The sequence below is a fragment of the Rhinoraja longicauda genome, chromosome 11 (genome assembly GCF_053455715.1).
Source record: "Rhinoraja longicauda isolate Sanriku21f chromosome 11, sRhiLon1.1, whole genome shotgun sequence".
NCBI lineage: Eukaryota > Metazoa > Chordata > Chondrichthyes > Rajiformes > Arhynchobatidae > Rhinoraja > Rhinoraja longicauda.
In genome coordinates this window covers 48,577,569-48,604,382 of record NC_135963.1, presented here as the reverse complement: position 1 = coordinate 48,604,382, position 26,814 = coordinate 48,577,569, and the positions used below count along the sequence as shown (strand labels likewise).

The 26,814-nt window shown below is 42.7% G+C and overlaps 1 protein-coding gene across 3 annotated transcripts in view; it reads right to left on the bottom strand.

The window, feature by feature from the left end:
• Nucleotides 1–20,491: 20,491 nt before the first annotated feature.
• trmt1l (tRNA methyltransferase 1-like) overlaps nucleotides 20,492–26,814 on the bottom strand; it is a 42,819-nt gene continuing 36,496 nt past the window's right edge. For 2 of the 3 annotated variants that reach the window (XM_078407601.1, XM_078407603.1), the window contains 2 exons: nucleotides 25,088–25,214; nucleotides 20,492–21,623 (listed from right to left, as the gene is read on the bottom strand). In XM_078407601.1, the coding sequence (XP_078263727.1) occupies nucleotides 21,356–21,623; nucleotides 25,088–25,214 (395 nt within the window). In that variant the 3' untranslated portion in view covers nucleotides 20,492–21,355. The remainder of the gene's footprint in view (nucleotides 21,624–25,087; nucleotides 25,215–26,814) is intronic. The other variant, XR_013547800.1, reaches the window with a different exon arrangement.

The following is a 26,814-nucleotide window of genomic DNA, read 5'->3' as shown; positions in this document are numbered from 1 at the left end:
AAACTGTACACAATACTCCAGGTGCGGTCTCACCAATGCCCTGTACAACTGCAGCAGAACCTCCCTGCTCCTATACTCAAATCCCCTCGCTATGAATGCCAACATACCATTCGCTTTCTTCACTGCCTGCTGCACCTGCATGCCTACTTTCAATGACTGGTGTACCACGACACCCAGGTCTTGTTGCATCTCCCCTTTTCCTAATTGGCCACCATTCAGATAATATCCTAATCGGCCACCATTCAGGCTCACATTGTAGCCCCTGGGGCCAGCACTTGCTTCAGGCCGCTGCGACGCAGGACATGCTCTGTCACCATGTGGCTCTCTCCCCTCTCACCAGCTGCCGCCTCTTCCTGTCAGCCTTCGCACTATCCACTTCTCACTCCACCTCTGCCTCCTCATCCTTCTCCTGTTGCTCTGTCCACTCAGCCTTCTCCCATCCCTCCACCGCCACTTCCTCCCCTGGAGACGCTGACATTCTCCACCTTGGAAGCAGCAGCAGGGGAGAGGACAGAGAGCCCCACAGTGACTGGGAGCATCCCGTCGTGGGCAGCGGCCTGTGGTAAGCACTGGCCCCAGGGGCTACAATGTGAAGCTGCAGGAACAGCCCTCTTACCCCACCATGCTGTAGCTCATCAAGAAGGCCTCACTGGTGCAGACCAATGCCATCGGTGCCTGGGTTCTAGGGTGAAACGACACAAAGTGCTGGAATAATTCAGCAGACTGAAGAAGGCTATCCATCTTCTCCAGCGATGCTGCCTGACCCTCTGAGTTACTCCAGCACTTTGTGTGCTTTTGTGTATTAACCATCATCTGCAGTTCTTTGTTTCAACTGCATACAATGATACCTTACTCGGTTACAGCAGACACCCTCTTCCACCCCTCCCTGGCCCGTTATAACGAGGTTTACTGCTTTTGACTGTCAGCAGTGCTAACCAAGGAAGGTTAGTGTCTTGATTTTTCTGCACCCATGCAAAACTTGTTGATTTCACGCTGCCTTCAAATTCACTTGGACTATCTCTGACTCCTCTCTCCCCTTTATCGATCTCCTTGTCTCCATTACAGGCAGCAGACTATTGCGACTGATGTCTACTATGAAACCCACACCTTCTCTCACTGCCTCTTTCAAGGACACAAACCCATACTCTCAATTTTACTGTCACCACTGTATCTGCTCCAAAGATGAGGCTTTCCACCCTTGGACATAAGAGATGACCTCTTTCCTCAAACATGGTTTCACCCCCCACCCACTGTTGTTGATTGGAACCATGACCCATGTCTCATCTGTGTTCTGTTCTTGCTCCCCATCACACCCCTAGACAGAACAAGGATAGAGGTCTACTGGTCCTCGCCTTCACCAGCCTCTGTATCTAGCACGCCATTCCAATATTGCTGCCACCTTCAACATGATCCCACCACCAGTCACATCTTCATGTCCCCACCCCTTTCTGCTTAACATAGGGACCACTCCCATCACAACTCCTTTGTGAGCTCCTTCTTTGCCATCTAAACCTTGCCCTTCCCAGCCACTTTTCCTGCAACTGTAGAAGATTTAACCCCTGCCACAATACCCCTCTCACTTCCATCTATGGACACCAGCAACCCTTCCAGGTGAGACAGATGTTTTGGGTCAGTCCTGACCCAAAACATCTGTCCATTCTCCCCACAGATGCTGCTTGACCCCCTGACTTCTTCCAGCACTTTTAGTTTGCTCAAGATTGCAATGTCTGCAGTTTCTTGTGTCTGTGTCTCGATTTTTGTTGGTGGATGAATAGTTTCAGTTTGGCTTAATCATCAAGAGTGCTTAAGGTACTTGGGCAATTTAAATTTAATAAGCAAGTAATCTGAAACTTAAGACAATATCATTAATGATGATCATGAAACTGCCGACTTATAGTAAAAAGCCACCAGGGGTTCAATAACCGTCTTTGCAGAAGTAAATGCAGACTTTGCATTCTTGTATGCACCTTCAGAGCCAGCTTGACCAAAAATAGCTGAGCAATCAATACCATCAAGTCAAACTCCGCAGAACGGGTGTCAATGGTTGTGGGGAGAAGGCAGGGAAATGGGATTAGGAGGCAGAGATCAGCCATGATTGAATGGCGGAGTGGACTCAATGGGCCGAATGACCTAATTCTACTCCTCTCACTTGTGAAGCACCATATTCAAACATTACGAAGGTGCAGACACTCAAGTAGTCCTGCCTGGTCTCCCTACACCCAGGGTTAATTCAAAATTGACAGACCGGTTCCAAAGACTAGTCAAGCAGCACATTTGTTTGTGCAAATCATGTCATAAGCAGCAGAATTTTCCATCATCGTTCCTGTCTATTATGTTGTCAGGATGAAACCTCCAGAAATGGCAGCCTCAAGCCAAAAGCTGACTGTCTGAAATGCCAAACAATGCTATGCAACGTGTGATTTGGCCTTTGTGATCTGAAGAATTTGGAAAGATTCGCACTGGAATGTGCCCGGTAAGGAATACACAAAGCAACCTCTTGCTGATTGCTTCTGACCATGTAGGATGCGATCTGGAAGGAGCACTGATGGTGGTTAGGTTTCTGTCACGACACATTTAATTGGAAGTAATGGCAGACAGTTAAACAGCTAAAAGGGGACGTTCCATGAACATTGCCACCTTTGGTGATTGCAGACCCTAACACCGCAGTGACTTGAACACTTACAACCATCTTCAGCCCAAAATGTCAAGTGGATAAGCATCGTAGCTGTTTCCTGAGATACCCATTAGAATGAAGCGAGTCTACAGCCCATTCCATTCACAAACCTTCAAGGGAAGAAACTCCTGAAACAAATGAAAGACTGTAGGATGCAATAACCTCCCAGCTTTCACACTAAAGACACGTACCCAGGACAATCCAAATCTCCAGCCAAGCTGTAACAGTACTGTTGCAACACTGCATCCACCAGCCATTACGGAAAGTTGCCAAGGTTTTGCTGTCCGCAGGATAGATCTATCCTTCCGATTAATCTTCATTTGAGCGACTGATTTTGTGATCAGATGAAACCTCATAAGAATCATTATATCCTGAAAGTGATTGCTCCATCCTGAATAAATCTTTACCAAGCTGCATGGTATTGCTGTTAATTATTGGGTTGCTGTCAATTACTTAAATTATTGCATCGTATGGGAGGCGCATTCCCAATCTCGTAGTACCCCTGGGTACAATGACAATAAAGATATATTGTATTGTATTGTATTGTATTCCCTCATTTCTCAGCTCTTTCATGGTACTCTAGAAAACTAACCTAGTCCTCAATATTTGCTTATTTGATCTGATATCAGCTTTGATATCAGGGTCAAATTTTGTTTCCTAATGCTCCTGTGAAATATCTTGATGTTAAACGTGCAGCATGAATCCAAGTTGTTGTCATCCAAAGTTCAGTTTGTGATTGGAAAAAGGTGGCGGTTGTCCATTGGGAACCTCACCCTTCAGCCAAGAGACCCAAAAGTTCAGTTCGGTTCAGTTCAGGTCAGTTTGGTTTCTTGCCGCTTGTGCCGAGGTACAGTGAAAAGCTTTTGTTGTGTGCTAACCTGCCAGCGGAAAGACAATAAATGATTACAATCGAGCCATTCACAGTGCACTGAGACATAAGGGAATAACGTTTAGTGCAAGGTAATGCCAGTAAAGTCCGATCTAAAATAGTCCGATAGTAGATCAGCACTGCTCTCTGGTTGCGGTAGGATGGTTCAGTTGCCTGATAACAGCTGGGAAGAAACTCCCTGAATCTGGAGGTGTACTTTTTCACACTTCCATACCTTTTGGCCGATGGGAGGGGGGAGAAGAGGGAGTGGCCATGGTGCGACTCGTCCTTGATTCTGCCTGCCCTAGGATGTGGGGCAAGTATCTTCTCTCTCACATGGACCATTTGGCATGTGGCTACTCCCCCTGCTCTACCGTATGCAGTATCTGTTTAGGAGTTCAGTTGAAAAATCTCTGTCATATTGCATTATCAACAAAAAATAAAGTACTGTACATTGATGTATTTTATGTGTTTTATCTAACCTGTCTTTTTGCATCTTTCACGTACTTCCCTCTAGCCCAAAGCTGACTATGAAACATTAAACAACACCAAGCAGCCTTTGTGATAAAGTAAGCAGGATAAGACACTATCTGTATTCTAACATTCATAATCTATTTTAACAGACCATGAGTCACTCCCCTTTCAGGAAGTGTGAATAAAATTTCCACTTGATCCAGAATGATAAACCCACTTCTTAACAGGCTGGAGAGTAAAAACAAAATCAATCCTAAAGTCATTTCTTTGATCCATTGCAGGAATGTTCTTCTGTCATTGAGTGATTTAGAGATGTTAGAAAAAAGCATGGTCACAATATATTTCCTCATCTGTTCTGCATTCTAGTTGCTGTGTAGAAATCCAGTTTATCAGGCTGCATCTGAGAATTGACAATATCTCTGGCACTCTATTATGTTCACAATTACATCAGAGAAGACACTGTCTGAGTCCATGTAATGGGAATAAAACAGAAAAAGGGTCATATGGTATCAAGATCCCAGTGGACTTCTATCTCATGTTTTTACAGTCCCCCAAATGATAGATGTTTCGGAAATGTAGCAGCGATGTAAGTAATAAGTGACATTCTGTGGGCTACAATCTCAACTCAGAACTCAAATCCACAGCCGAGGATAAAGCCACCCCATTCATTATATTGATAAACTACTCAAATTGTCCGTTTACAGTTTCAGGTAAACGAACTGAATAAGTCAGGCTACATGTAGATACAAGGAACTGCAGATGCTGGTTTACAAAGAAGGACACAAAATGCTGGAGTAACTCAGTAGGTCAGGCAGCATTCCTGGAGAACATGGATAGGTGACATTTTGGATCGGGACACTTCTTCCGACAGATTGTGGGGGAGAGGGAAAGTCAGGCTCTATGTTCTTTATGATCGTCTAATTTTCTAAGATGACATCCCCAAGGTTTCAAGGTCAGTTTAATGTCACAAGTACCAATTAAGGTACAGTGAAATTCAAATTACCATAAAAAAAAGAACAAGACACACAACTACATAAAAGTTAACATAAACATCCACCACAGAGGATTCCCCACGTTCCTCACTGCGATGGAAGGCAATAAAGTCCAAGCTTCTTCCTCTATTGATCTCCCGCGGTCGGGGCGATCGAAGCTCCGCTCCCGCGTCGGTGCGGTCGAAGCTACTGTGGCTTGAAGTTCCCAAAGTCGGTCTCTAACCAGCAATGTTAAAGTCCGCAAGCACCCGCGGTTGGAGCCCCAAAGTCGATCCCCGACAGTGATCGCGGGCTCCGTGATGTTAAGTCCGCAGGCGCCCGCGATTGGAGCTCTCGAAGTCGGTCTCCAGCAAAAGCCGCCAACTCCTCGATGTTAGGCCGCAGTGTGGACGGCGATACGATACGGGGAAAAAATTGCATCTCCATCGAGGTATGAGATTAAAACTTCCCCACCCCCCCCCCCCACATAAATAAAGCTAAAGAAAACTAAAAACATACATTCAACACAGACAAACAAACAACAAGGAAGGAAGGGACAGACTGTTGGCGAGGCAGCCATTGCTGGCGCCATCCTGCCATGCTGATGCCAAAACCTCCCTTAAACTGTGCACTAATAACGGTACGGGCAGCACGGTGGCGCAGCAGTACAGTTGCTGCCTTACAGCACTAGAGATCCGAGTTCAATCCAGACTATGGGTGCTGTCTGAATGGAATTTGTACATTCTCCCCATGACCTCGTGGGTTTTCTCCAGGATCTCCAGTTTCCTTCAACATTCCAAAGATGTACTGGTTTGTAGGTTAATTGGCTTCGGTAAAAATTATAAATTGTCCCTAGTGTGTAGGATAGTGCTACTGTATGGGGATCGCTGATCAGCGCAGACCCGGTGAGCTGAAGGGCCTGATTCCGCACTGTATCTCTAAACTAAACTAAGTACTATAACTTTAGATAATTGGCTAGGTTTTCCTTCTCTGTGGCCAAGTAAATGGAATTTCCCAACACCATGAATCTCACAGAATGAGTCCAGAATGCTGAGCTGCATATTCTCATTCTGTATGTCAGCAGAACGATCCTCTAACGTCTTAGACCAATGTGCAGCTCTAAAAAACCTCTACATTACACACTTTCCTTCAGCAATTGCAATTCGAAATGTGTCTCCCATTGAATTTTCTTTGTAGCTCCTGAATAGTTCAATTAAAACAGTAAGCAGTTGACCTCATACATAGAGCACAGTAAAAATATTATTCACAGTTTGAGGGATCCTGTGCATTGGAAGCTTTCCAAGTGGCTGTGGTGTTCCGAGATTGTACAAGAGCAGTACGCCATCAGAATAATGTTTGTTAAGGGCTTGATCTCATTCGTTTATGGTATGGGTTAGTCTTCTTGCTGATCATCCCCATCCAGTCACTCCCATCCACATTCCACAGTGGTAAAGATTAAACACAATTCTACCAAGGTTGCCTTGACAACAAGGCTCGGGGCAAAGAGGCAAAGATGCACATCGTAATAAGAGGGGGATATTAGTAAAATACACTGATAAAGTGATCAAGGAACAGGGACTTGAGGCAGTGGCAGATACTTACACGATAATAGATTTAAACATTTTTAGTTGTGGCCTTACAGATCCAGATAACAAAAAAGAGAGAGAGAGAGAGAGAGAATGAGAATGAGAGAATTAGACTATGCAAGATATAGTCACAGAGAGTGAATGACACCAAGTCAGCAACTAATCTACATACTAAAACTCTTGTTTGTTTGTTTGTTTGTTTCATATCATATCATATATCATATCATATCATATATATACAGCCGGAAACAGGCCTTTTCGGCCCACCAAGTCCGTGCCGCCCAACGATCCCCGTACATTAACACTATCCTACACCCACTAGGGACAATTTTTTTTTTTTAACATTTACCCAGCCAATTAACCTACATACCTGTACGTCTTTGGAGTGTGGGAGGAAACCGAAGATCTCGGAGAAAACCCACGCAGGTCACGGGGAGAACGTACAAACTCCTTACAGTGCAGCACCCGTAGTCAGGATCGAACCTGAGTCTCCGGCACTGCATTCGCTGTAAAGCAGCAACTCTACCGCTGCGCTACCGTGCCGCCCTGTTTGTTCCTGAACTACAGGCAAAACGGTTCACGATAGCGTGACAATTTTAGGGCCACCTTACCGTTGTCCCTTTGGTGCTAATGGAAGAAGTTTAATAACATAACATAACATAACAACACTTTATTGTCACTCGGCACAACACCGAGCGAAATTTCAGCAGTCACACAAAATACAGCAAAAAGAAAAGAACACAGGACACCCGACCCCAACACAAACATCCATCACAGTGACTCCAAACACCCCCTCACTGTGATGGAGGCAACAAAACTTCCCCTCTCTTCCCCCCGCACCCACGGACAGGCAGCTCGACCCCTACCGAGGCAAACGACACGCACAGCCCCCGCAAGGGGATGGAAGGCCCCCCGGCCGAGCCGCCCCGGGCACCGAAACGTCCCGCGGCCACACCGGGCGATGTTAAGTCCAACGGCCGAGCCGCACCGGGCACTGAAACGTCCCGCGGCCGAACAGCGCTGACGATGTTAAGTCCAGCGGCCAAGCCGCACCGGGCACTGAAACGTCCCGCGGCCACACCGGGCGATGTTAAGTCCAGCGGCCAAGCCGCACCGGGCATTGAAACGTCCCGCGGCCGAGCCGCACCGGGCACTGAAACGTCCCGCGGCCACACCCACCCCACCCCACACCCCCACCACACACCCCCACCACACATACACAGCCAAAAACAGAAACAAAAACCATCCCAACACCGACACAAACAAAAAAAAAGAAAAAAAGACAACAGACTGCCAGAGAGCCGCAGCCGTTAGGCGCAGCCAACTCCTTTCAATTGAAATCGGAGTTGTATTTTTAAAGTTATTCACATTTTAAAAGTTTAAATCTATCTCCTAGGGAGGGGGTGGAGGGCGGGGAGAGGAGGGAGGATAAGGGGGGTTGATGGGGATGGAATGGGGGGGAGGGGAAGGGGGGGTGGGGCGGAGGGGAGGTGGGGAGGGGGGAAGGGGATGAGGGGAGCGAGGAGAGGGTGCCACACCAATGCAGGAGAGGTTTGGGCCCAACGGGCCCACTTGGTCTAGTATCTAATAAATTGGAAAATAAGCAGGATAAACAAAGATTGAGGTAAAAATAATAAGGTATTTATTTAATAGCCATGATAATGAGCAGAAAACAAACTGCTGCAGGAACTCAGCAGGTCAGGCAGCATCTGTGGAGGGAAATGGATGGGCAATGTTTTGGGTCGGACCACATCTTCAGACTGAATATCATGATTCATGGCAATGACATTTTTCCAGAGCAAGGAATGGAAAGGTCAAGGGGAAAACCACGTCAGACAATTAAAAGAAACTCCATGGGAAGTTGAAGGATTACCTTACAAGTGCAATACATTTGAAGGTGAAACAACTAACATATCAAGTAAAAGTCATCAAAAAATATTTTTATTATGCAGAGCAAAGAAAACAAACTCTGAATTACATGCAAATATAATTACAAAAGGCAACTTTGACAATATCATGAAAGATTCGCTCCTAAAACCTAAAATATATTAAACACGAGTCTTCGTGAGATTTTATAAGTATATTAAGGAAAAATGGTGACTAGAGAATCAATAAGGCCCCTCAGAAACCGAAGAGGTCATATATGCATGGAGCTGCAGGAAATGGCCATGGTCCTCAATAAGGATTTCTCCACTGTTCTGATAACCATATAACCATATAATTACAGCACGGAAACAGGCCCGTTCGGCCCTACCAGTCCACGCCGACCACTTTCTCTGACCTAGTCTCATCTACCTGCTCTCAGACCATAATCCTCCAATCCCCTCCCATCCATATACCTATCCAATTTACTCTTAAATAATAAAATCGAGCCTGCCTCCACCACTCCCACCGGAAGCTCATTCCACACAGCCACCACCCTCTGAGTAAAGAAGTTACCCCTCATGTTACCCCTAAACTTTTGTCCCTTAATTCTGAAGTTATGTCCCCTTGTTGGAATCTTCCCCACTCTCAAAGGGAAAAGCCTACCCACGTCAACTCTGTCCGTCCCTCTTAAAATTTTTAAAACCTCTATCAAGTCCCTTCCTCAACCTTCTACGCTCCAAAGAATAAAGACCCAACCTGTTCAACCTCTCTCTGTAGCTTAAGTGCTGAAACCCAGGCAACATTCTAGTAAATCTTCTCTGTACCCTCTCCATTTTGTCGACATCCTTCCTATAATTTGGCGACCAGAACTGCACACCATACTCCAGATTCGGCCTCACTAATGCCCTATACAATTTCAACATTACATCCCAACTTCTATATTCGATGCTCTGATTTATAAAGGCAAGCATACCAAACGCCTTCTTCACCACCCTATCCACATGAGATTCCACCTTCAGGGAATAATGCACAGTTATTCCCAGATCCCTCTGTTCCACTGCATTCCTCAATTCCCTACCATTTACCCTGTACGTCCTATTTTGATTTGTCCTACCAAAATGCAGCACCTCACACTTATCAGCATTAAACTCCATCTGCCATCTTTCAGCCCACCCTTCCAAAAGGCCCAAGTCTTTCTGTAGACTTTGAAAATCTACTTCATTATTAACTACACCACCTATCTTAGTATCATCTGCATACTTACTAATCCAATTTGCCACACCATCATCCAGATCATTAATGTAAATGACAAACAACAGTGGACCCAACGCAGATCCTTGGGGTACTCCACTAGACACTGGCCTCCAACCTGACATACAGTTGTCAACCATTACCCTCTGGTATCTCCCATTCAGCCATTGTTGAATCCATCTTGCAACCTCACTATTAATACCCAACGATTTAACCTTCTTAATCAACCTTCCATGTCGAACCTTGTCAAATGCCTTACTGAAGTCCATATAGACAACATCCACAGCCTTGCCCTTATCAATTTCCCTGGTAACCTCTTCAAAAAATTCAAGAAGATTAGTCAAACATGACCTTCCAGGCACAAATCCATGTTGACTGTTTCTAATCAGGCCTTGTTTATCCATATGATTATATATATTGTCCCTAAGTATCTTTTCCATTAATTTTCCCACCACAGACGTCAAACTAACAGGTCTATAATTGCTAGGTTTACTTTTAGAACCTTTTTTAAACAAAGGCACAACATGCGCAATGCGCCAATCTTCCGGCACCATCCCCGTTTCTAATGACGTTTGAAATATTTCCGTCATAGCCCCTGCTATTTCTGCACTAACTTCCCCCAATGTCCTAGGGAATATCCTATCAGGACCTGGAGACTTATCCACTTTTATATTTTTCAAAAGTGTCCGTACCTCCTCTTCTTTGATCCTCATAATTTCCATCACTACTCTACTTGTTTCGCTTACCTCACATAATTCAATATCCTTCTCCTCGGTGAATACCGAAGAAAAGAAATTGTTTAATATCTCCTCCATTTCTTCCGGCTCAGCACATAGCTGTCCACTCTGACTCTCTAATGGACCAATTTTATCCCTCGCTATCCTTTTGCTATTGACATATCTGTAGAACCCCTTGGGGTTTACTTTTACATTACTTGCCAAAGCAACCTCATACCTTTTTTTCACTTTTCTAATTTCCTTCTTAAAATTCCTTTTACATTCTTTATATTCCTCAAGAACCTCATTTACTCCCTGCCGCTTATATTTATTGTATATCTCCCTCTTTTTCCGAACCGTGTCCAATTTCCTGGAAAACCACGGCTCTTTCAAATTATTATTCTTTCCTTTCCACCGAACAGGGACATAAAGACTCTGTACTCTCAAAATTTCACCTTTAAATATCCTCCATTTCTCTATTATATCCTTTTCATAAAACAAAATGTCCCATTTCACTCCTTTTAAATCCTTTCTCATCTCCTCAAAATTAGCCTTTCTCCAATCCAAAATCTCAACCCTTGGTCCAGATTTGACCTTCTCCATAATTATATTGAAACTAATGGCATTGTGATCACTAGACCCAAAGTGCTCCTCAACACATACCTCCGTCACCTGCCCCGTCTCATTTCCTAACAGGAGGTCCAACACTGCCCCTTCTCTGGTAGGTACCTCTACGTATTGCTGGAGTCCTGGCTGAAATGCATGAATCATCCTTAGACATGGGTGAGATGTCTGAAGACTGGATGGTGACTTCTGTTGTGCCTCTATTTAAGGAGAGTTGCAAAGAAAAATCTGAGAACTATAGATCAGAAAGCCAACCATCCATGTAACACTAATTAATCTCTATAAAAATATATGCTGCTGTAAAATCAGAGGTGACTTACAAATCAATGGCGGAATATTACACCAGGGCACTGCCAGTTTCCATTTTAAATCAGATCTTCTTAAACCTTTCTTCAATGAATGCAGTGGTCGTTCTTGGGTTGTTTTGAGTGTCAAGGCATCTCAGCTGCCAAAACAACGAATGACAAGAACATATTTGTAGAATTGAACTTGCTTCATATCATTTGTTTTCGGTTCCTTCAAGTTAAAGACAGGACTGAACATGGAAATTAAAACATATGTATTTATATATCGTTGTTGTTCATCAGTCACATTCGACTAAGGCTATGACATCTAGTTTACCGTACTGCAATGTGTACAGAGGTGCTGATTAGACCAATTTAGGCTCCAAAGTATCTTCTACACAGCTGACAGAGGTGTTGGGATGTTTTTTTGTGAACTTGTCCACTACTGAAAGCCCATGGCCATTAACAAGTATGTTTGCGGGACAGGCAGCATCTCTGGATAGAAGGAATGGGTGGTGTTTCGGGACGAGACCCTTCTTCAGAAGTCTGAAGAAGGGTCTCGACCCGAAATGTCATCCGTTCCTTCTCACCAGAAAGACTGTCTTTCCCACTGAGTTACTCCAGCATTTTGTGTCTATCTTCGGTGTAAACCAGCATTTGCAGTTCCTTCCTAAACAAGAATGTTTAGCTGTGTGCATGAGGTGTTTACACAGATTGGTGAAGTGCTATATAACACCTTGCATCTCCCTTCTAGACGCAAATGTGTCATTAATTGTAATTAACACTACTCCACGACAAGTACAAGGGATATCTTTCATCGAAAGATGACAAAATATTTTGGTCATAACAGCATCAAGCTATAGAATGCATAAGGTAAAGCTGCTGCTGAGCAGGTCAATAGCCAGAGGGACAATATAATAGATCAAGGAACAGAGAAGAGTGAGGCATATGTGATGAGATGATATTGGTGACCAGCAAACAGCCAAGAAAGGTCAGGGAAATGAGGAAATGATCAGAGAACTGCTTGGAAGCGACAAGATGAACATATTTAGGTCAAGGGGCTGGATTAATTGGATTATCTGAAAGATGAAGTTTAATGAGGTTTGAGAAGCTGAGAATTAAAAAAGTAAACAAGTGGAATATTATTGCAGAAATCTCAGGATGTGATGGGATCTGTGCCTCAAGGAACACTGGATAGTTTAAACTTGCGAGTCTGGCAGGTCCAAATTGTCAGGGGTGTCATTTCAGCTGGAATGCAGATGGAATGAGTTGGAACAAGAGACATTTGCTGAGGAAAAATGTGGCTGTGGAGACAAGTTTTGGTCAACATCTTATTGAAAGCAAGAACGGTAATAAAAATCACCGAGGGTGAAGAAGTCATAAGAGAGTGATGAAAATCCCATCTGAGAGCAGAGAACTTGTAAAAGGCTGATAGATACAAAATCAAGTCTGAAGAAGTGTCTCGACCATAACGTCACCCATGCCTTCTCTCCAGAGATGCTGACTGTCCCGCTGAGTTACTCCAGCATTTTGTGCCTATCTTCGGTTTAAACCAGCATCTGCGGCTCCTTCCTACACTTGTTAAAGGCTGGCAGTCCTGTGAGACAAGTGGCAGTGAAGTCTACAGAAAATGAAAACTAGTCGAAGACTAGGATTGATTTAATGGGACTAATGCACTAGTTTGGAGTCACAACAATTCCACAAAGTCTTTAACTGATTAGGGATACTCAGCTTGGTTTTATATGTGGGAGATTGTGTCTTATGAAACTGATTGCGTTTTTTGAAGTAACCAAAAATGTTGATGAGGGAAAAGTCGTAGATATTGTCTATCTGGATTTCAGCAAGGCATTTGATAAGGTTCTGCATGTTAGGCTGCGCTGGAATGTCAGATCGCACGTGATCCAGGGAGAGCTAGCTGAATGGATAGAGAATTGGTTTCATGGAAGGAAGCAAAGGGTGATGGTAGTAGGTTGGTTTTTTTTTAGACTCTTTGCCTGTGACTTGCGTTGTTTCCCAGGGATTGATGCTGGGCACATTGCTGTTTGTGGTTTATATCAACAATTTGGACACAAGAATGTAGAAGGCATGATTAGAAAGTTTACAGATGACACTAAAGTTGGTGGTATCGTAGATAGCAATGATGGTTATCAAAAATTACAGCAATATTTTGGAAAGTCAAACCAGGACAGAACCTTCACAGTGAATGACAGGCCCCTGGAGAGGGTTGTAGTGCAGAGCGATCTAGGAATGCAGGTACATAATTCCGCGAAAGTGGCATAACAGGTGGATAGGGTGGTTAAAAAGGCCTTCGGAACATTGTTCTTCATAAGTCAGTGTATTGAGTTTAAATGTTGGGATGCTATGTTACAGTGTACAAGACAATGGAGTATTATGTTCAGTTTTGGTCACCCTGCTGTAGGAAGGATGATGTTCAGCTGGAAAGAAGGCAGAGAAGATTTATGAGGATGTTGCCAGGACTTGAGGGCTTGAGCTATTGGGAGAGTTTAGGCAGGCTAGAACTTTATTCCTTGAAGTTCAGGAGAATGAGGGGTGATCTTGTAATGTGTTTTGGATCATGAGGGGAATAGATTGGCTGAATGAGTCTTACCCAGAGAAGGGGAATCAAAACCCCTGGTTTAAGGTGAGAGGGACAAGATTTAATACGAACCTGAGGTACAACTTTTTCACTCAAAGGGTGGTGGGTATACGGAATGAGCTGCCAGGGTAAATAGTTGAGGCTGGTACTATAAAAACTGGACACCCTGCAGAGACTGGGCAAGCGTTGGCGAGGCCTTTGCGGACTAAAACATTAATGGACGTCAGCAAAAAGCTTCTCAGCCATCATAGGTCAGGTGTGAGCCACCTTCCACAACACAGCTGAAGCCACGGATATGGCACAGCTAAGTGCAAGGCAGAGGGAGAGTAAAGATTGTAGTCACGGGGGGAATACACATTGTAATTTCACACTATTTTATCGAGTCACATTAATAATATGTCCTTTCTTCATTTACTATCCCTCCTAATTTTGACTGTATTTCAAAATGGCTTTTAATTGTGAAGAATAGCAAAATTAGCATTGTGCTGAAAATGCACTAACCCACCACTGGTGCATGCACCATCATCCAATCCAATATTCAACATTTCAACAAGCTATTGCTTTCCTAACCTCCTCCAGCCTCAAAGGTCTCAACGGTTTTTTAAAAACCTCTCTTTTTGATTGAGTTGGTGTCCCCAGAGTGATGCAGCACAGGGTTGCAGATTGTTGATCATCCCGATGATGACCAAGCTTTACCACAAACCCCTTGCATTCAATGCAGTCAATCCCATTCTGTGACCATCAATCTACAATACCGTACACAAATAAGATTTGCCTTGTCGACTGCCATTGAGCCGAACATCAAAGGCAGCTTGTCGAGGATGATATTACTTTCCTTTTCCCAGCTAGACTGCTGCTGGCCAACTGAATTGAATATTATGTACTTACATGCAATAAGCAGTTTTTAGCTCAAGTATTTAGCAGCACATCAGCAGGCAAGAATGATGCTGGATTGCTAGTTTTATGCGAGGTTTAACAACGGCTACATCCTGAGGCCACCGCAGGACCCTGTGGTCAATCAGATACATGTTTTAGAGCTTAGTATTGGCAACATGAGATTCAACTAACCACAGATGTTCAAGTAAGAGAACAATAACAGGGACAGGCAGCTTAATGTTCCAGTGTGCAGGCAATATAGAGGTGGGGCTTGCTTTATAGAGGAGGGGAGTTGCTTTATTGCAATATCACAGCAGTAGTCCTAGATGACATGGTTAATGGGGTGTAACGCAGATAAGTGCGAGGTGTTGCATTTTGGAAAGTCAAAGCAGGGCAGGACCTTCACAGCGAATGGCAGGGCTCTGGGGAGTGTTGTGGAGCCGAGGGGTTGAGGAGCGCAGGTAGATAGTTCCTTGAAAGTGGCATCACAGTTAGATAGGGTGGTGACAAAGGCTCTTTGGCCTTCGTCAGTCAAAGTATTAAGTATAGCCTTTGTCAGTCAAAGTATTAAGTATAGAAGTCGGGATGTTGTGTTACAGTTGTATAAGGCGTTAGTGACACCACAGGTGGAGTATTGTGTTACATTTTGGTCATCCTGCTATAGCAAAGATGTTGTAAAGCTGGAAAGAGTGCAAAGAAGATTTACGAGGAGGTACATCAAGGCCCGATCTGTAGGGAGAGATTGGGCAGGCTAGGACTTTATTCCTTGAAGTGCCGGAGGTTGAGGGGTGATCTTACAGAGGTGTATAAGATCATAATGGGAATAGATAGGGTGGATGTACAAGCCTTTTACCCAAAGTAGGGGAATCAACAACCAGGACATAGTTTAAGATTTTTCACCCAGAGGGTGGTGGGTATATGCAACGAGCTGCCAGAGGAGGTTGTTGAGGCAGGTACTATAACAACAGTTAAAAGACATTTAGACAGATACATGAAGTCTGAAAAAGGGTCTCGACCCGAAACGTCACCCATTCCTTCTCTCCAGAGATGCTGCCTGTCCCACTGAGTTACTCCAGCATTTTGTGTCCACCTTCGATTTAAACCAGCATCTGCAGTTCTTTCTTACACATAGACAGATACATGGATAGGAAAGGTTTAGAGGGGTATGGGCCAAACACAGTTGGGTGGGGCTAGATGGGGCATGTTGGATGATGTGAGGAAGCTGGGCTGAAGGGGTCTGTTTCCATGTTCTATGACTCTATCACATTGCTGCGTAATCATCCACCAGTGCTAACTGGGCAAACCCGAGATATAAGAAGGGATGATCACCTTGATGGCATTGTATGACACACCCCAAATAGTTAATAACAATTTAAATGACAAATATGCCCAGAGATTGCAGACAGGTGCAAGTGTAATAATGTCAAAATAGGCAATTTTAATCTTCCTAATGTAGACTATGACTGCCATAGTGCCAAGGGCTTAGATTGATTGGAATTTGTCAAATGTGTTCAGGAAAGATTCCTCAAGCAATATATAGATGGTTCAAATTAGGCAGCTTGGCCTAATCTTAGGAAAAAAATTACAGGTTAAGTGACTGCGGTGCAAGTGGATGAGCAGTTTGGGACCAGTAAATTAATTTAAAAATATCCAAGGATATAATGGGAAGCTGGAGAAGAGATTGTGGCAGCCCTGGCTAAGCTAGACAATCATTGTTACCCATGGGTGAGGTTCCAGAAGACTGGAGAGTGTCTAATGTCGTGCCTCTATTTAAGAAGGGCTGTACAGGAAAATCTGTAAACTGTAGACCAGTAAACCCAACATCTGTGGTCAGAAAGTTATTGGAAAGGATTCCAAGGGATAAGGTAATGTATATATGCATTTGGATAGATAGGGGTCGGTCAGGGTTTTATGCATCACGTTATATTGAGTTTTCTGAAGATGCAACCAAGAAGGTTGTTGAAGGCAGGGCTATAGATGTAGTTATATGGACTTCAGCAAGGCTGTTTATAAAGGCATCCATGGGAGGCTGCTCTGGAAGGTTAGATTGCATAGAGTCCAGATGGAGCTGGTCAAATGAATACAGAATGGACTTCATGGTAGGAAACATTGGGTTGGAAGGCTGTTTTTCAGACTGGAAGGGCCTGACAAGTGGTGTGCTTCAGGGATCAGTGCTGGGCCCACTGCGGTTATCATCTATATCAGCAATTTGGATAAGAATGTACAAGGCATGATTAGTGAGTTTGCAGATGACACAAAACTAGGTGGTATAGATAGTGAAGATGGTTCTCAAAAATTGCAGTGAACAGCTGGACAAGTGGGCCAAGGAATGACTAATCGAGTTTAATTCAGATAAGAGTGAGATGTTGCATTTTGGGAAGTCAAACCATTCGGGACCTTCAAAGTGAAGGCTGGACCAGCAGTAATGCGCTCAGTTTGATCATCCTGCTATAGGAAAGATGCCATTAAGCATGAAAGAGTGTAGAGAACATTTACAAAGATGTTGCCAGGACTTGTGGGCGTGAGGTTGAGGGAAAGGTTAGGCAGACGTTATTCCTTGGAGCGCAAGAGACTTAGAGGTGAATGTTTAGAGATGAGAGGCACAGATAGGGCAAATCACAAATCACCCTTTTTTCCAGGGTAGGGAATCAAAAACTAGAGGGCATAGTTTTAAGGTGAGTGGGGATAGATTTAATTAGAAAACTGAGGGGCAGCTTTTTCAACATAGAAGGTAGTGGGTGCATGGAGCAAGCTTCCAGAGAAGTAATTGAGACAGGTACAATAACTAACATTTTAAAACTATTTGGATAGGTGTACTGTAGTATAAAAATTCTTACAGTTGTACATTATGGCAAAACCAGAGATATATAACACGTGAATGATCCACAACATAGAGTCATAGTCGTGAAATCCTAGGAATATGGCACACTTTTAATTTCAACATCTATTTTGTTGGATATTAAAATGGTATAAGGCACCAGCAGGTTCTGCAAATATGAAAAGCAAAATATAATGCTGTAAAATGTAAATAGGGAAAAGATTATATTTTTGGTTGATAAACCTATTCTCTGAGTTACCTTACTACATAATAATAATTAAAACAGCTAAATGGTATGGTTTTCACAGTTTTCAGTAAAGTTTCCACTTTAAAGCCCTCATCAATGACAAGAGCAAGCAAACAACAAGCTACACAGAAACGTGTAGGAAGGAAATGCAAATGCTGGTTTAAACCAAAGATAGACACAAAATGTTGCAGTAACTCAACGGGACAGGCAGCATCTCTAGAGGGAAGGAATGGGTGACGTTTTTCGTCGAGACCATTCTTCAGTCTGAAGAAGGAATGGGTGACGTTTCGGGTCGGGACCCTTCTTCAGACCCTAAATGTCACCCATTCCTTCTCTCCAAAGATGCTGCCTGTCCCATTGAGTTAATCCAGCATTTTGTGTCTATCTTAAGCTACACAGAAACAACTGGCTTCAGGCAGTGCTCATTATTTTTCAAACTGCAGATGAACTGCCTAAGTAAACAAACATAATTACAAAACTGCTTACCATATTTTTATTTGAAAAATACATTTAAGGAAAATTCGAGCCCTATCTTCTGGATCTGGCCTTTAGTCTTCACACTTGGAAAGGATGTCTACCCAAGGGAATAGTTGACAGCTGATCCCATTTTCCATTCACGGTTTTGTGCATTTTGCCCCAAATCCTGTTTTGTGTAAATAATAATGACATCATCGGTTCTATCATGTTATTTATACATCGTTGCTACACCCCAGTTGCATCACAAATACTTGATGGCATTCTGTTTCCAGAGAAGTATTAGCCACTAATTTAACAAAAAAAAAAACACAAAATGTTTTATGTATCTCAAGAAGAGGCAATAATTTTAATCAACCATTAACATTACTTCCAAACTATATATGAAGGGAAAAGGTAATTGAAAAAAAACCTGACTGATAAAATCTCTTTTGATGGCACATGGAACTGCAGATGCTGGAATCTTGAGCAAGGAACAAGGCTGGGGGACATCTGTGAATGGAATGGACAGATGACATTTTGGGTTGGGATCTTTCTTCTGACATGAAGCTGGTGGGAGAAAACTGGAGAGATGGGGGTGGGGCAAAGTCTGGCAAGTGGATACAGGTGAGGGAGAGGAGTGATTGACAGATGGGTGAAGAAATTGAAGATGTTTAGAGGTAAAAATGAGACAAAAAGATGGCAGATAAAGGCAGAAGAGCAGGAGTGAAATGTAAAGCCCGAGGGAGAGATCTGGGTGAAAGGGGACAAAGTGGAAAAGACAGGTGGGGGCGGCAGAATAAAAGGGAAATATGGGACATGGGGTTGGGAGCTGAGCATACAGATGAGAAGGCAGCAGGAAGATTAGGGTGGTGGGAGAATTTGTGTGTGAACCAGGGAGGGGAGGGGGGAAGCAGGGAAATGAAGGGAAGAAGTAAGGGTATGTTTTTACTTGAAATTGGACAATTCAATGTGCTGTACTATTGGGCGGGAAGCTACCCAGGCGGAATACGAGGTGCCGTTCTTCCCGTTTGCGTGGGTCTCACTCCGGCAATGGAGGAGGCCAAGGACAGGAAGGTCGGTGTGAGATTGGGAACTAAAATGGCACATTTGATGAATGGTGTCTCATGAATCACCCTTCACTGATGCCGACTGGATACCACTTTAAAAGTTTCAGATGTGTGTGAATGTGATGCTCTCACTCTACATAGATAGTAGAGCACATAGTAGATATAGAGCAATGGCAACTGGCAATATATACATTCCAATAGCTTTGGATAAGCAATATCTTCTGGTTATTTATTACGGCAGTTTGTGGGAGTTTGCTGCACAGATTGCTCACCATGTGCCCTCTGTCACATTTCAAAAGTATTCAATAGTTAAGAAATAAGTTGGGTAGCCCCAGGGATGTGAGAGTAACAAGTGTATCTTAGCTTTATTACATTACTCTTATGTTTTGGAAGTGATGATAGAACCCTTCGAACCATAAGAGCAAACAACCCTAAAGAATTCCAATGTACTCCTACCTGGATTAATCTGCATTGCAAAGGGGTCCTGAAGAAGTCCAGTTGTAAGAACCTCTTCAGCTGTCACTTATTTATCATCTAACCAAATTGTGCTGCTGAACCAAATATAAAAGGTAGGCAAGAAGTGCTTTCTGCAAGTCAAAGCACAAAATGGTAGTAGAACCAGAGTAAGCAGTAGCAGTGGGGAAACTGATGAGATGATGCTTCAGATGAGAAAAATACATACCGCCTTTTACATTTCATTCACAAGTGAAATACTCACCTAATCCCTTTACTTAACAGAAACTAACACACCTTCAACATTTCCATTTGCTTCTGTACTTGCTCAGAGGCAGTTGTTTTCCTTTAGGTTCCAGTGGTTTTATTTCCACAATTTGGCAGACAACTCAATTAAAAAATAATGATGAAACAAAGACGGCCCTGGTTCTAATCTTCCCATGAGATGGTTACACCAGTCATACTTTTCCTAAATGATAAAATATCTTTTTATCCTCTTATTTCCCCACAGGCCAGTATTTGGCCGTTTTGTTTTGTGTGATTATTTTGACATATGAAATCAGAACTTCAACAAAGTAGCAAAAGGATAAACTTTGTGATCTGGAAGAACAAGAAGCAGCAATAGATTTCATTTCTCAAATTATTAATATTTAATTTGCTCTGCGAGAGTATAACGCAAACACATTGAATAGCATGAATTCTTGACTGCAAAGGGACAATGGTGGATCAAACTCCTCTTAAATCAACACCCTAACTGAGGAGAGCACCCAGACCTTTAGCACCTTACAAAACTGAGAAGCAGTCACACCAGGCAGAAAAATGTTTTGCAACAAACGTACAAACGATACTATTCCAGCAACTAAAATCTGAAGCAGATTTCTTTTTTTAAAGCCTAAAGCCTTTGTGGTAGCTGCAGAATCAAAATCTTGCTTTTCAACAAACTTGCAAATACAACAGATAAATAGACATAAAACAAGACAATTGATTTCTGCGTTCCAGCTTCAATCTGTTTCCATTTTACTTTTAAAACACATGGTCTAAGTCCTGAGCATAAAACAGCTCAGTACATGGAGCTGTTGTTTTCGGCCAGTGCTAAATTCCAGTATGAATTTTCCTGTTGTGGTTTTGACTTATTGCTTAACGTGAAGGAATAATAGGAAAAAAATAATATATTTTAAAAACTTTAGACACACACTTCCATACAAAAAATTACTTGTGTAGATGCTACTGTTGCAGCATTTCAACAAAAAGTACATAACTGGTGCATTAATGGAAACAACAAAATTTCAAGAGTGAGAACTACCTCTTCAACATTTACTATTCAAAGGCACCTGTGCAAATTATGGCCCATACCTGTGATTTATTGATGAATAATACATGATGGGGTCTTTTATACAAAGGTTATAATCAATTTTACAGAGTATTATGCACAATGATGCGTGAATCTCCTGCACTGGTTCTTCAGTGATGCAGGAACCAAATCCAACCTGGACACTTGGCTACAATAGTCAATCTGGACCACACAAGTTTATCCCGATTCTGGTTTTACTTCTTCCGCAGGCTGATCGATTTCAAGTGGCTTTGGAGTGCAATCTTGTGCAGGTTCTGAAATAGGTTCTGCTGAAGCGTGACTATGAACACCAGACTGACTGTCAGTGTGCGTGGGCAAACTGTATTTCATCAGGATGGCTTTCAATTGCGCCAAGGTTGCATCTGTCCGAATTCCTGTTGGGTCAAAATGAGTACGGCCAACCCGGAAACCAGCTTGCGTGAGGTAGGGCAGGAATTTATTTATCCTGCAGAAACACAAAAGCTTCTTTAGAGGATAGACAAGCCGGAGCAGTTCATGAAACATAGAACCCCAAAGGAATTGAACAAAAACATCAGGCATATTATCATGTGGAAAGTGGTAGTGGACCCTGAAGAAGGGTCTCGACCCCAAAAAATCACCCATTCCTTCTATCCAGAGATGCTGCCTGTCCCGCTAAGTTACTCCAGCATTTTGTGTCTATCTTCAGTCATATTATCATTACTGTTAAACAGAAAGGAATTTGGGTGTGTAAAAGCAGTGGTGTTGCTCACATACTGTAGTTTTTGCAAAGCAAATCATTTTTCTTTCCTTGTGTCCGTAACAAGAGAAAAATATGCGAAAACATAATATAATTGCTATTTTTATCCCACAAAATACCGTGAATTACATATGCATGGACTGCATGGGTCTAAAACACTGCTAGCATTGATTTCAATTACTGAAAAAGGTTTACTACACAATCTACAATTTTTGTTTAGCTTGCACAAAGTCACTCCCAAGTCTATGGCACTTTTAAAAGAAAAGGTTTGTCCTATTAGCATATCTTGAGGATTAAAAATTATGATTTGTGCATTGCAATCTAGCTGATAAAAATGGGTTAAAGCTTACAATCTAAATTCATACATTGCTGGGCAGCTGACTGATCAATTGTCTTTATTTACAAGTTAATGTTTCAGTTGGAATAGTCAAAAGGATCACACTATGAAAAATGACTACTAACTTGAGATTCCAAAGTTTGACCTGCTATGTACATTCAGCTTTTTCTTTAGGTTAATTGTTCAATGGTAAAAAAAAATCTTCACCAGACGAAAGGTGCAGATTGACTCATGCATAATCTTTTTCAAGATTAGATCCATTTTGGGACTTGCAAGGTTATCTTAATAGTTCAAATATCTCATTTAATTATAATAGTCTCTGATTAATTATTGTAAGCAATTTATTAAAAAAATGGTATACACAAAACAGGTCACACTTTCCCTTTGCAATTATCCAGAAATGAAATGATCTTTCATCTTTGTGATCCACCATATTTGTGATCCTTGAGATACAATCATGGGAGCATTTTGAGACATGACAAACAATTAATATTTTTGAGTTAATATTTTCTTCTGACACATTTCATTAAATGGCATGACTGGGAGGTTTGGGAAAAATTAGGGCAATTCAGGAAGTTTGGGGATTCTGGGAGGTATTTACCCATGAGTAAAATTTAGATTGCTGAGGTGGTGGGGTGGCATACACAAGAAGTCAGAGATAAAGGAATGGTAGTATGGGGTGCAATGGCTGCAGGTCAGCAATCACTTGATGAGCATAAAAGGATATTAATTTCAAACGTGACTGGAATCTAATGCTTTTCCGTGAGGTTGGATCTGATGCGAAGCACATGATGTGGGCATGGCACAGCACATGATGTGGGCAACCTCAATTTGGATAAGTTGAAGCCTGCAAAGATGCAACCTGGGAGGTTGATTAGGACAGCAATGATCCGGAGGCAACAAAGATGCATCATCGGGTCATCGGGATACAGCACAGAAATAGGTGCTTCCGCCCACCGTGTCCGCACTTACCATCAAAGATCCATTTTTACACTAATCCTAACTTAACCCATTTATTTTCCCCACATTCTCATCAAGTCCACCCAGATTCTGCCACTCACCTGACCACAGAGGGAAATTTACAGTCGCCCACTACCCTGCACGTTTTTGGGATGTCTGTAAACCCTTATAGTCATGGGCATCACATGCAAACCACACACAACACCAGAGGTCAGGATTATACCCAGGTCACAGGAGCTGCAAGGCAGCAGCTGTGGCCCTGGTTGACCCATGTGCTTCAGGTTTTCAGAGGTAGGGTGGCTATGGAGACGAAGCAATGTTATGGAGGTGGAAATACACAGGGATATAAAGCTGGAATTTGAGCTCATGGTCAAACAAAATGGCACAATTACACCGATCAGCCAAAACATTATGACCTGATGAGCCAAGACATTATGACCACCTGCATAATTTGCTGTTGGTCCTCCGTGTGCAGCCCCATACGCAGCAGGGTGCGATGCACTGTGTATTGTGACACATTCCTCCCGTGACCATTAAAATTTTCTGTGACGTGCCACAGTAGACCTTCTGTCAGTTCAGACCAGACGGGATAGCCTTCGTTGCCCTCGCGCATCGATGAGCCTTGGGCGCCCAATACCCTGTCGCCGGTTTGTGGTTTGTCCCTCCTCAGACCACTGTTGGTAGGTACTCACCACTGCTGACCGGGAGCACCCCACAAGCCTTGCCTTTTCAGAGATGCTCTGACCCAGTTGTCTGGTCATAACAATTTGGTCCTTGTCAGGTCTTTACTCCTGCCCATTTCTCCTGCATCCAACACATCAACTTCAAGAACTGACTGTTCACTTGCTGCCTAATATATCCCACCCCTTGACAGGTGCCATTGTAACAAGATAATCAATGTTATTCACTTTGCCTGTCAGTGGTCATGACGTTTTGGCTGATCGGTGTATAAACAATGGCTCAAATGAGACAGTGGCCAGACCGAAGCACCAAGTTAGTGGGAATGCCTGAGAGTTTGTTTTGTACAATGTAAACAACATTAAGTTGGAAGAAATTATGTTTTACCCAAGCTACATATTTGAAAGAATATAGCCTCATGTCACCAGTGGATCTTTGCACGTTAAGTATATACCTATAAGTAAAATTGTCATGCTGTTGAACTGGAAAGGGCAAAGAATCAGGAAGAGATCCTTGGAGCTACAAAGCGATTATATCGCAGAATGGAAAGTCATGCTACATGTGTTTAGGTTACGATCAGCTCAGCGAGGTTTGTACCAAGCCAGAGCATTTCTATGCAGCAGGTTAGAGGAGAAGTGTCTTGGGAGGCAGGAGTGTCTGCAGAGAGACTGTGGGAGAATCATGGTTACAGGGTGAGGTCGGGCATTCATGACATTGTACAAACATGTTTTGTTGCTGTGTGAAAGGCCAAAATCTCACTGGGATACAAAAACGACACTTAAACACATGCAATAATAGGTTTATTAGAATAATATATATTTTTTTAAATCCATGTCCTGAAGAGCTGTGCATCAAGTAGATGTTAAGTAATTTTTTTTGAAAAAGTGAAAAATTTGTTTTAAAATTTCAAAAGCACCATAAAATTATTAATTTGTCTACTCTTCAATTTTTTGCCAGTGATTCATTATTTGTTCTAGAAAACTATATAAAGAACTAGATTTCAACTGGAAACAAAATAAAAATGTAAAATCTATATTGGAAATATATAATTTAATCGTTTCCTCAGATTTACTAGTTGAGAAAACAGCCATAAAACCAGACAAAGTTCCCTGGAAAAGGAGGAGGCAGCATTAATCTTGTGTTACAGCCAAAGTACTTGATCAAAGTTGAAATGGAAGAGTATGAATAAGCACAGAAATAGAAAGTAAATTCTTACTTTGGGATGTTCATTCCTCGAATGCTGTGCCTATGGATGCTGTAGTAGAAGGGAGGATGCTCAGAGGGAATATCTCCTTTCTGACGTTTTGCTATGTTCCCGGGCATTTCACTGCCCTTCCGCTTCTCTGCCAAAATAAAAATTGAACACAAGTTCTGAAGAAGGACAAGTGATGGTCACATGGGCTCTTAAAGCCTACCCAGCTGAAGATCATGGCTGATCGAATTCTTTGGCCTCCTCCCTTTTCCTGTCCAATCCTCATAATCTTCAATTCCTCGGTAGACACAAAATGCTGGAGTAACTCAGCGGGTCAGGCAGCATCTCTGGAGAGAAGGAATAGGTGACGCTTCGGGTTGAGACCCTTCTTCAGACTGAAGGGTCTCGATGCTGCCTGACCCGCTGAGTTACTCCAGCATTTTGTGTCTACCTTCAATTTAAACCAGCATCTGAAGTTTTGTTTCCTACACATCCTCAATTCCTCTGTATGTTTTGAGAAGTTCCTCTTCCCTCCCTGAAACATCGCCTGTCTATTCTCTCCCCAGAATATGTCTGACCTGCTGATTTCCTCCAGAACTTTGTATTTTGCTCAAAATTCCAGCATCTGCAGTCTCCTCGTCATTTTTGTTTTAAGTAACTGTCCCCTAATCCTGAAACTACGCTGCCTAGTTCTAGAGGCACCGACAAAGGGAGATACTTTCATAGGAAATGCCTTCATAGCATCTATCTAGCCTCCAAATCTTATGTTGCATTGCGGTCAACCCTCATTCTGCTGGACTTCAGAGTGAAGGCCGATTCTTCACATGCACAATAAATGGAACATGGGCATTGAACCACAAAAGCAAAACACTCATTATTTGCACAGTGAAACGAGCCAATATATTTAACAGGATTTTAACAAGTGCCTTTCCGATTTTAGAATAAACTGAAATAAAGTGATCAAATCTGAAATATTCTGACTTAATTATAATTGATACTCAACAAAATCAGAGCAAGTCATCATTTGATGCTTGATGTTGTTTGTTTTGGCATCCTGCGCATCTCGAGGCAAGTATGAGGTGTTGCACTTTGGGAGGTCAAAGGATACAGTTGATAGCAGGACCCTGAACAGCACTGATGTACAAAGGGATCTTGGCGTCCAATGCCATAGGTCACTCAAAGTCGCAGCACATAAAGTAAATAAAGGGTTAAAGTAAATAAAGTAGATAAAGTGTTAGAGAAGGTGCATGGCAATGTTTTGTCCTTATCGGTGAGGGAATTCAGAATAAGAGTCAGGAAGTCATATTGCAGCTTTATAAAAAAATGTGGTTAGGACTCATTTGGCAAATTGTGTGCAATTCCAGTCACAGCTGCAGGAAACATGTGGAGGCGTTGTAGAGGGTGCGGATGAGGATCACCAGGATGCTGCCTGAATTAGAGGGTATTATCTATAAGTAGAGTATGTTTCAAAGGTTTCAAAGGCATTTTATTGTCACATGTACCAATTAAGGTACAGTGATATGCAAATTATCATACAGCCATACGAAAAAAAAATTAACCAAACTCACAACTACATAAAAGTTAACATAAACATCCACCACAGCGGATTCCCCACATTCCTCACTGTGATGGAAGGCAATAAAGTCTAATCCTCTTCCCTCATTATTCCCCTGCGGTTGGGGCAGTCGAACCATCCGTCGGGGCAATCATAGCTCCCGCAGCCGGCGGTCGAAGCACCTGCGTCGGGGCGA